Source organism: Mus pahari, chromosome 10 (genome assembly GCF_900095145.1).
Source record: "Mus pahari chromosome 10, PAHARI_EIJ_v1.1, whole genome shotgun sequence".
In the NCBI taxonomy this organism is placed as follows: Eukaryota; Metazoa; Chordata; class Mammalia; order Rodentia; family Muridae; genus Mus; species Mus pahari.
In genome coordinates, this window is record NC_034599.1 from 54606379 (window position 1) to 54617428 (window position 11050).

An 11050-nucleotide genomic window follows, 5' to 3' on the forward strand; every position below is an offset into this window, starting at 1 on the left:
TTTCTGAGTTCGAGGCCAGCCTGGTCTACAAAGTGAGTTCCAGGACAGCCAGGGCTACACAGAAAAACCCTGTCTCGAAAAACAAAAACAAAAGAAAACAAAACAAAAAACACTTCAGTATAAAGAAAAAAAAAACACTGTGAAAGTAGAAAATGATAAAAGCAGACACATCCAGAAATTAACCTTAGGACCCATTAATCACTAACATAGCCTGTCACTTTATTCAGTAAATACAATCATGTCTCATTTCACCACAGAGAAATACTTTTGAGAAATGTGTTGGGAGTAGATTTGGCTGTTGTGCAAACATGGTGGAGTATGCCTATGACATCACTGGGTGGGGTGATCTTTGGGAGCTAGATATGAGTTGGCCATCACTGGCTGAAACGGCATGCAGTGTATACCTGTGTATGTTGATGTATGTGTCAAACCCTCTGTGAGGTTGAGGACAGAGGTCACCAGGTTACATGTGACTAGGCCAATTTTATGAGTGAGGTTGCCTGGACCTTTACCACGTCACCCTGGACAGGCTCTGTCCCTTGTTGGGGTTAAGTTTCCCGACATGTAGTCTTATGATTGGAGGATGTCAGAGTGGGAAAACTCCAAGGGTCCCGGGAGACCTTGGGCTAACTCTGTAATTGTCTGTAATTCTAAAGAACCAAGGTGTTTGTTTGCATGTGAGGGCACACACATATGTTGCAGTTGTGTATGCGCATATGAGTGCCAAGGATCAGCCTTAAGTGATCCTCAGGAGCTGCCCTTCCTTTTTTGAGACAAAGTCTTTCATTGGCCTAGAGCTTTTCTAGTAGGTTTGCCTGGCTGCCCAGAGAGCCCACTGCCTGCCTCTGCTTCCCCAGTCCTGGGATTACAGTGTGGGACCCATGTCTGCTGTTTTCAGGAGGGTTCTCTGATTGGATTTTGTGTCTTTCCGTTTGCCTGGAAATACTTTACAGACTGAGCTTTCTCCCCAGCCTGAAAAAAAGAGAGCCCTGCCTTGGTCTGGTCACAGAACTGAGAGGAGCTGAGCCTTTGGGATTCTCAGACTTCAGCTAACAGCTGTTTATCCCAGCTATTTGCATGCAGCAGGACCAGCGTGCAGGACCTTGTTGCATACTCCAGACTTTGAACTGACCTTGCTTCTTGGCCACCCCTCTTCCTTAAGATCTTCTGAGCTCACTCGGTTGGGGGCTATGCTGAGATCTCAGGTTTTACTGGTAGAAAAGCGGGAGGAGGGAGTCCTGGTCTGCGGACTGCCTGCGGGGTGGAGGTGCGACCGCAGAGGCTCCTGGGAGGCCCCACCTGCCCAGGGGAAGAACATTTCCTTCCTCCTGAGTTGAGACATTTTTGAAATAGTTTGGCTGTTGTGGCTGAGGTACTCCAACTGTCTGAAGGTGACTGAGGCCACCACTTCTTCGGCTGGTGCAGCTCCACCCATCCCAGGTACACTCACATGTAGGCAGACTGGAATCTACCTTCCCCGTCTCTGACATTTGATAAAGGAGCCTGTGCACGGTGGCCTTTCCCAGAACTTGAGAGTTTACAGTAGCTGCCTGGGCACCTTCAAAACTTCTGCTTTCAGCATGAACAAGTCTGTGTCCTTCCTCCTGGGTGGGGCAGGAGGCTCCACTCTGCCCAGACTAGCAGTTGCCTAGGAGAAGACAGGCTGATTCCACCCCCACCCTGGGCCAGGCATTAACCAAGCTTTAGGTTTCCAGGCAGTGTGCTGTGGGAGGCACCTATCAGTGACGATATGCAAATGAAGATGATGTATTTCTGCCTATCAGATTGGTAGAGGTGAGAAAAGCCTACTTTACCCAAAGTAGTGTTTGGATGTGGGGAAATGAGTTCCCTCTCAGAATGCTGGTCTCAGGGTTAATGGGCACAGCATTTGAAAGGTGGCTCCAAATGATGACATCTTAAACTCTACCCTGTACATCAAAGGGTAGGGGACAGAACAGCTGCCCTGGACACAGTGTGGCCAATAGGGAAAGATGCCCTCAAATTTCCCTTTCTAACATGGACACATTTCCCTCTAGCAACCAACAAATGCACGGGAAGATGGCACCTCTGAAGAGCCATGTGCCCTGCACGGAGAAACCAGGAAAGGTCCAGGAGCCTCCAGATGATGGCAGGTGAGGCCCCTTCCCAATCAGAGATAAGTCCAGACTGGGAAGCGTGGGAATTGTCAGGATATAACCTGGCTACCAAGGGGACCTTAAGGGGCTGGGAAGGTGCCTCAGGCAGCAAAGTCTTGTCTGTCCAGGCACGAGGACCTGAATTCAATCCCAACACCCATGTGAAAAGAATAAGGCCGGTTATGTTGGTGTGTGTTTGTAATTCTGGTGCTGTGGAGGCAGAAACAGGAGGATCTGCAAGGCTTACTGGATAGCCATTCTTACCTGATTGGACTGGTGAGAGACACTGCCTCAAAAGAGGATAGCTTTCTTAAGGATGACATTCAAAGTTGCCCTCTGGCATACACACACACACAGGTATATATACACACACAAGCATACACACACACACACATACAAGCATACACACATATACACCTGCACACACTCAAATGAGGGAGACAGGCAGGCAGGCAGGCAGACAGACAGGCAGGCAGGATCCCTTAGTATGCCTTTTAGGTTGGACACAAACTGCTGAGGCCTCTTCCTCCCACCCTCCAGCTTGTCTCTGTGCACTGGGACCTAACAGGGGCCAGGCTTCTCAGGTTACTAGTCTCCACCCTGCCCACCTGTCCTTGGGCCAACCTGGCCAGGGCACAGCTTTGTATTTCATCGAGTTCTTTCCTGATCTGTAGCCTCAGTAAGTCAGTTGAGTGTGCGGAGTGTCTCGATGAGGAACTGCAGGCTGCCCAAGGAGGCTTCAAGGAGGGCAGATTTGTCCAGACCATGGCCCTGGAGCTGTGAGTCTAATGCTGCCATCATGCACACCCACAAACTGTGGCCACTGAACCCACATTGCTTGTGCCCCTGCCTACTCCTTGGCTAGAGAACTTGGAGTGTCTTTGCTCCTTAGCATCTTGGGAGACTGATGCTTGGGCCAAGCATACCTTTGTGGTTGTGGCACTCAGACCTGCATGAGAAGGGGGCCTTGTGAGTGCCCCTCCCCAGAGAGGAATGGCTCGAAGTTCTTATCATTTTACTGTGTTTCTTAGAGAAGGGCCTTAGTCTCCAACCTCTGCTCCAATCATCTGGCTCAAAGCCAGGGCAGAATTGGCATTGAGGATACTTGGGCAGGACTCAAGGGTTTCTTGTGGCTGGAATGGAATGTCTCCTTTGCAGTCTGCACTGGTCAGAAGGCTCAAAGGGTGAAGAGATAAAGAAGTATGGCCGGGAAGGGGTAAGTGTGTGGGGGCTGCCTTTGTACTGCTCACTGAGGGAAGTGCCCTGGGATGCCCAAACTCACTCTTGGCCCCTTGGCCACAAGCCTGTTATAGCAAGAACCCAGGAGACCTGAGTGAGTGCCCTTGCCTTGGTGGGGATAATGTGTCCCCTCTGGTCACTGACTCCCTGTCAGAACTCAACATTAACAGGAGATGCTCTAGGCTTAGAACGTCATACCTGTTCACCAGAGGCTTCAGGCAAAGTTCCCAGGGTGTCCCTGTGGCATGATCTCCTGGTGGCTGGGATAAGGCCCTGTGCGGTCTGACCTCTAGCCTCTAACCTCACAGAGCTGGGTCTTACATTTGCAGACACTACTGAGCAAATACAACCAACAATACCACAAGCTGTTTAAAGATATCCCTGTGGAGGAGATGGTTCTCAAAGGTGAGCTGTTTCCAGCACATGGCTGGCGAGCACCTGGTTCATCTACTCGGGTACCTTTATGCTTAATTTACATACGGGAACAATTTAGATGCACTTGGTCCTTTTTTCTTCAAAAGCATGAGGAGTTGGGGTGATTTGGGATATGGAGTTGAGTTATGCATGTTTCCCTGATGAAAGGTAAGGCTGTCATCTTTCTGTTCCTCTCTTACCAGTGAGTGTTGTCCCCAGCCCAGGCCTCTCATTGAGCATGGAGGGACATTTGCACAATCTAGATCCTCTTCTCGGGGCAGGGTAAAGCCTCGTCCTGAGGTAAAAGGGATCCAGTGCTGGAGACCTGAGCTGGAAGTTGTTCAGGCCTCATGGGTAATGGAGAAAGAGAAAACATCTAGCAGTCCCGTGGGGTGGGGTGGGGTGGGACACTCGGCAGAAGGTCCTCTGAGTCCTTGTGGATAGATTGTTTGGGATGGGGACAGGAGAGGTTGAGGACAGGTGAAAAGGTGGGTTTCCTGGGGGTAACCTCACTCATGGCTGTCTTTTCTCCTGTGACTTCTCAGTGTGTTCCTGTGCCCTCCAGAGAGACCTCCTTCTCCACGGTCGGCTCTATATCTCGCCCAACTGGCTTTGCTTCCATGCCAGCCTCTTTGGCAAGGATATCAAGGTAGTGAAGAGTAGTAAGGGCTGCTGTTCCCCAGGAAGGCCCCTGCCCTGGACCAGGAAAGGGATAGTCTTCTGTCCCATGGGCATGCCTCAAGTCATTCCTGTCCCTCTGTGTGCTCAGCACATGGTGAGGCCTCTCACTGGTTGGATGAGCAGAATAAAGATATCCCATGTCCAAGGAAGTAGATCTTCTGAGACAGGCCTGGTCTTGACCATACATCTGGCCTGAACAGTGATGGCTAGATTATGCTGGCTTCAGGTGTCTCAGAAATGCTTCCAGAGTAGGAGGGCAGTGTCATTTTTAGGGGGAGTCACTAAGAGCCAGCTCATGGGACTCGGAATGGGAAACAGTGAGTTATCAAGGAGTGATAGTTGGAAGGGTGCTCTGAATGAGAAAGTGGAAGGTCTAGACGCCCCCTGCTACCACACACAAACATGGCTTCACCAGGGTGAGTGAGCATTATTGACTGAGTGCTAGCGATGGAGAGCCAGTGCAGAGAGCTAAGAGTCTGTATGCCTCTCTCTCTCTCCCTCCCTCCCTCCCTCCCTCCCTCCCTCTCTCAGGTGGTCATTCCTGTGGTATCTGTGCAATTGGTCAAAAAACACAAGATGGCACGACTCCTTCCCAACGGACTGGCCATCACCACCAACACCAGCCAGAAGGTCTGTGAGTCACTGGGCCAGCATCTCCTGTCCCTTTCCCCATCAGAGCTCCAGAATGTCAGGGCCTGATACTGACCCTGGCCGACTCCCAGACCCTTACTTGTCCCCACCAGGTAGCTTTCCAGCCGGTATTTCAGGCTCAATTGTTCTCATGGCCCCATGAACCCCGAGGTTTACCCCCCAATCCATGGACTAACAAGTCCCACCTCACCCTAGTGCTTTCTGTTTTCTTTTCATGTCCCAGTATGTCTTTGTGTCTCTGCTTTCCCGGGACAGTGTATATGACATGCTGAGGAGGGTCTGCACTCACCTACAGGTAGGGAACCCAGAGGCAAGGGTTGAGCTGGGAGGCTGCACCCAGGTCTTGGAAGAAGGCAGTTAGAGGAGATTAGCCTGTCTTTCTAGCACCAGGGAATGGGAGCAGAGGGGTGCGGGGACTGAATGTCAGGGCTCAGAGCACCAGAGGCTTATTTGGACTGTGCATCACTGCACATCTTTTGGTTTGTTCTTGTGTGTGCTCATACGTAGGTTTGCCCTCACCTGTGCCTCCTTAGTATACAGATAGACAGGAGCATATGGCTGCTTCTCAGTATGTATGTCCTCTAGCCAAGATGAAGAAGGAGAAGTGGGGAGGAGGCAGAGGCATAGAAAGTGAGTTAGTTTCCTGGGATACCCCCTTAACCACCCACCATGACCTGGGCTCTGCCTGATGCCAAGTAGCTTATTCACGGGGCCTCCCTGTTTTTGATCTTGCCTGTTCCCTTTCCTCCCCAGCCTTCCAGCAAGAAGAGCCTGAGTATAAGAAAATTTCCGGAGGAAGCCGAATGCGAGTCCCCGGTGAGAGCCGAGGCTGGAAGCAAGGGCCTAAGAGTGAGCGGGGCTTCAAAACCTTGGGACCACCATGTGGAATGAGGGCACCAGATTCTAGAGCCAGTGGCCGCACTGGGCCAGAGGCTGTCCTGGACTACATGCCATGCAGACCACATAGGTCCTTAGCAGGCTAGCTCTCTCTAAACGGAATTCTATCCTTCAAACACTGGCCAGGTTGAATCCCATACCAAATGGATGCAGAGCCAACCATCCATTCTTTCTTTTGGTGGAAGAAGGAGGACCTTCAGAGCCACAGACATATCCTTAGAGAGGAACTCTAAGGCCAGGGGCTACAGAGGTGGCTCAGTGGTTAATAGCATTCAGTGGTTAAGAGTAGTTGCAGTTTTTACAAAGGACCTGAGTTCAATTCCCATCATCTACACGGGGGCTCACAACCATCTCTAATTCCAGCCCCAGGGGATCCAACAATTCCTCTTCCTGCCTCTCCTAAGATAGCTGAATACATATGGTTACACAGACATTCAAGCAGACAACTTCTCCCCCCCCAACCCCCCCCCCCCNCACACAAAACCATTTCAAAAGGAACCTCAGGGCTGTCACTGACAATCCAGTCTTCCGACTTGACGGGAGCTGAGGCCGTGGGGTATCGAGAGCTGAGTTTGAGTGCAGAGATGGAGTGACTGGCCTCAAGGGGTTTGGCACCTCCTCGGTGACTATTAAGCATTTAGCCAAGCATGGAATATACAGAACACCATGCAAGGGGTAGAAGGCGATGTTCCCTGTTGTATTAATAGGAGCTGTTAAATCACCTCTGCCAAGGTCAGTGGCTGGTTCACAGTTAAGAGCGTGGATTAGAAGAGGCCATAATTTATTCCATCCAAGGCTGTCTTGAACTCAGATCTGAGCACGCACCAGATTGTCTGACCTAACTTAGCCACTGTGGACTTCAAAGATACTGTTTTGGGGGAGGGGGACCTTATTTTCTTTGGTGGTTTAACTACTGGTAAGTTGCCCATGCTTGTAGGAGGAACTCTAAACTTGGTAGATCAAAAACAACAATGAAGGCTGAAGAGATGGCTCAGTGGTTAAGAGCTCTTCTGAAGGTCCTAAGTTCAAATCCCAGCAATCACATGGTGGCTCACAACCATTCATAATGAGATCTGATGCCCTCTTCTGGGGTGTCTGAAAGACAGCTACAGTGTACTTACATATAATCAATCAGTCAATCAATCAATCAATCAATCAATCAATCAAAGAGACTGCCCCACCCGAGGGTCCATCCCATAATCAGCCACCAAACGCAGACATTATTGCAGATGCCAGCAAGATCTTGCTGAAAGGACACTGATATAGCTAGCTATCTCTGTGAGGCTATGCCAATGCCTGGCAAATATAGAAGTGGATGCCCACAGTCATCTATAGGATAGAACACAGAGACCCTAATGGNGGAGCTAGAGAAATTACCCAAGGAACTGAAGGGGTCTGCAACCCTATAGGTGGNANAACAATATGAACTAATCAGTACCCCCAGAGCTCATGTCTCTAGCTGCATATATAGCAGAAGATGGCCTAGTCAGCCATTGTTGGGAAGAGATGCCCTTTGGTCTTGCAAACTTTATATGCCCTATACAGGGGAACACCAGGGCCAAGAAGTGGGAGTGGATGGGCAGGGGAGCAGGGTAGAGGGAGGGTATAGGGGACATTCCGGATAGCATTTGAAATGTAAATGAAGAAAATATCTAATAAAATAAGTTTAAATAAATAAATAAATAAATAAAAACAACAACGAAAATGCAACAGACATAAACATCGGAGGGGGACTAGTTGGGAAGACAAAAAGGATCTGCTGGGTGGGAGGGAAAGTCTTAAGAGAAGGTAATGGGGTCCATATGGTTACAGTGCATTGTATGTATGTTTAAAGTTATTTTAAGTGATGTAAAATTCAACCCAATGTCACTTTAGTAATAATAATGAACAATATAGTTACACCTATTAATACATAAAAGACTTTCTTTTCGGCAGAGGGATGCTGCAGCCAGACAGTGGCTAGGAGAGACGTGCTGGTGCTATATTCTACTCCCAAGTAGGCCTCTGGGTTGGGAATGGCTGGGGAGAACGCTGAGAACCTGGAGTGGCTTCCTCAGGACACAGGATACTCAAGGTCTGTCTTCTCTGCAGGAAGCCCTTATCCCTGAGCTGAAGTGGAGAAAAGCATGCTCAGGCCCCCCACCCCTGTCACTCCCAGACAGCATCTCTTGTATCTCTCGGATACCGACAGAATGCACTGATAGCTGCTTCCCCTCCATGAAGCCTCCAGGGTCTGGTGAGTTCTGGATCCTGTCTGTGGCAACTGCTTTCAGAGACTTAACCCTTTCTCTTCTGTGCAAAGGGTCCAGCGTGGGCGGACAGGCTTCTGAGAACTGTTTCTTCCTCTGCCCAAATCCATATGGAAAAATCCAAGAGCCCAAGCAGCTTCGGCACATGAAGGGAGGGGGAGCTGCCCCACTCTGGCTGGGGCCCCTCGTGCCCCAGGAAGCTGCCTAGCCGCTCTCCCATTGCAGAGGCCGTCTGTGAGAAAGATGCATTGGAGGAAGAGCCCACCACGGACCAGGAATTGAGGCTGTGGGATTCCCGGCTCCTCAAAGTCATCTTTGTGATGTAGGTATTTATACTGGGTGGGAATTAGGTGTTTGAAATCAGGTTCAGAGGGTGGGCTGGTTATTATCTAGACCCATGGGAGTGTTCCAAGTCAACTTCAAGCACTTGGGTGGCTTCTGAAGGCCTCAGGGCTCATGCTCCCAGCTTTATTTCTGAGATCCTGTATTTAGAATTCGGGCAGTGCTATGACAAGCGCAGCTGTTGATAAAAGGAACAGTTGCTTCTCTGGCTTGAGGTGAGAAGGGGCTAACAGAATTGAGGAGCCCATCAGATCACTGAGAGAAATACTAGCCAGGAAAACACACATTCTCCCACTGCCTACCATCAGGACAGTTTTCAGGACCCCTGGCTTGTCTGCATCCCTTTCCTGCTTTATTTTTATATATATATATTTGTGTATATTAAAATATATATGCATATTCAAATGTATGTGAGTGCATGTATATGCCTGTATACATGAAAGCCATAGGTTAACATTAGGTGTTTTTCCTGATTGCTTTTCAGCTTATGTATTGAGGCAGGGTCTCTCATTTGAACCAGCCTGAGAGGGAGAGGGAGAGGCAGTCATCCAGGTCCAGAATATGGCTGGAGGGATGAGCCTGATTTGCAGAAGAGGGCATTCCCTGCTTGTGGAAGTTAGGTGGAAAAGCCAAAGAATTCCTGGAGTTATGGACGGGGTCTGGTTTGGAGCACCCGCAAGACAGCAGTCAGGCCTTCCCTTCCAGTGAGCTGTAGTGGGTGCAATCCAGTAGACAGGTGGCAAGGAGCCTCTGCTTTGATTTTGGGAGATAGTAAAGGGAACAGAAGAGAGAAAGGAAGGCAGAGAAAAGACCAAACTCATTTACTTGGTGGACTAAAAACTCAGAGGTTTCAACTTGAGATTGGCGGCTCTTAAGGCCTAGGAAGCTTGGCAAGAGGCCGTGTGCTCCCTGGGATGGGTCTCAGAAAAAAGACTGAGGTGGGTAGGGGGGATATTGGAAAGGTCACCCGGGGAGAGGGGCTGGGATGTGGGACCCCAAAACCCCTTCCTGGTATTGGCACCAAACAGTAGATGGAATTGATGGAGGTGACATGGGAGAAGAGGGCAGAAGATGAGCATCTCCAAAATAGAGTTCTTATTTACTCAGAGCAGTCTTGGTGGAAGTCAGACTATGTGGCATGGGAGTTTGGGGGTTTAACAGGGCGGAAAGGGGGGACTTTGGGGAGCAGGTCAGTTCCCCTGCAGTCTGGAAGTGGCAGGTGCCAATGGGTTTAGCATGCGGTGCTCAGGAGTTTACACAGGTTCTAGGTCAACATTCCCGTCCAGATCTTCTCAGTCCACCCAAGGAGTTAGGTAGTTAACCCTTCGTCATCCACACCCTCTGTCTCTACCAGGTTAGGTTTGATTTACAACCTCAGCCCCTCTAGGGGAATGGGCCTCCTGCCTTAGAGATTGACATCGCCTTAATGGTCTGGAAGGAGGGCAGGAAGAACCAGGGTGGCTAGTGAGAGGGCAAGGAGGACAATAGTTGTCTGGCTATGGCTTCCTCCATGGCTCTGCAGAAGGGCCTTGAATTCCTGCTCACTGTGAGGACATTTCTGAAAAGACAAGCCACCCCTTGGGCTCTAAGAAGAATGGTGCCAGGGTTTGCCTGTTCAATGGACAGGAGCAAAGGGCTCTTTAAACCATCCAGTTTGGGGAATAGGATAGTTCTGGTACTGTTTCTAGTAAGCCTCTGGAGACCAATGCCTTTTCTTCTAGAGAAAGGTCCATGATGCACATGGCTGTAACCATGAGGCTAAGGCAGGAGGATCACTGATTTGAGGCCAGTCTGGACCACTCTGTAAGTTCTAGGCCAGCCTGGGCTGTATATTCAGACTTCTAAAAAACAAAACTAACCTAAACTAAAACAATAGCTGGAGTTGTAACTCAGTTACAGAGTACTGGCCTAGCTTGCATAAAGCCCTGGGTCTGATCTCCAGCACTGTATAAATGAGACAAGATTGCACGTGGCTATAATCCCAGCAATTGGGAGGTAGAAGCAGAAGGCTCAGTACTTCAAGGCCATCCATGACTACATATCTTGTCTGAGGTCAGCCTGCACGGTGTGTAACCTTGTCTCAACAAAACAAAACTGGGACTGGAGAGATGGCCCAGCAGGTAAGCCTGCACAGGAGTTGTGTCTCCTAGCAGCTGTGTCGGACAGTTCAGAACCACCTGTGACTCCAGGTATAGGTGATCTGATGCCCTCTTCTGGCCTCTGTGAGCACCTGAACACACACGAATACAAATAAATCTTTAAATCAAAACCAAAACCAGAAAATCAAGAACAAGACAAAAGTCAAGCCCTCGTTGTCCCTGTTTCTCTAGGATCTGCTTTCTAGTCCTGTCCTCGTCCTATCTGGCATTCCGAATCTCCCGGCTGGAACAGCAGTTATGTTCCCTGAGCTGGGGCAGTCCACTCCCAAGGGACAGGTAAGGC

The 11050-nt window shown here is 49.7% G+C and overlaps 1 protein-coding gene across 1 annotated transcript in view; it reads left to right on the forward strand.

Moving 5' to 3' along the window:
- Positions 1–11047, forward strand: part of Gramd2a (GRAM domain containing 2A) — a 38892-nt gene extending 27845 nt beyond the window's left edge. Inside the window, exons 2-11 of the mRNA XM_029542849.1 lie at positions 2037–2132; positions 3294–3351; positions 3704–3779; positions 4334–4437; positions 5001–5099; positions 5344–5415; positions 5874–5936; positions 8109–8253; positions 8492–8588; positions 10939–11047. Coding sequence (XP_029398709.1) covers positions 2037–2132; positions 3294–3351; positions 3704–3779; positions 4334–4437; positions 5001–5099; positions 5344–5415; positions 5874–5936; positions 8109–8253; positions 8492–8588; positions 10939–11047 — 919 coding nt within the window. The remainder of the gene's footprint in view (positions 1–2036; positions 2133–3293; positions 3352–3703; positions 3780–4333; positions 4438–5000; positions 5100–5343; positions 5416–5873; positions 5937–8108; positions 8254–8491; positions 8589–10938) is intronic.
- Positions 11048–11050: the final 3 nt, after the last annotated feature.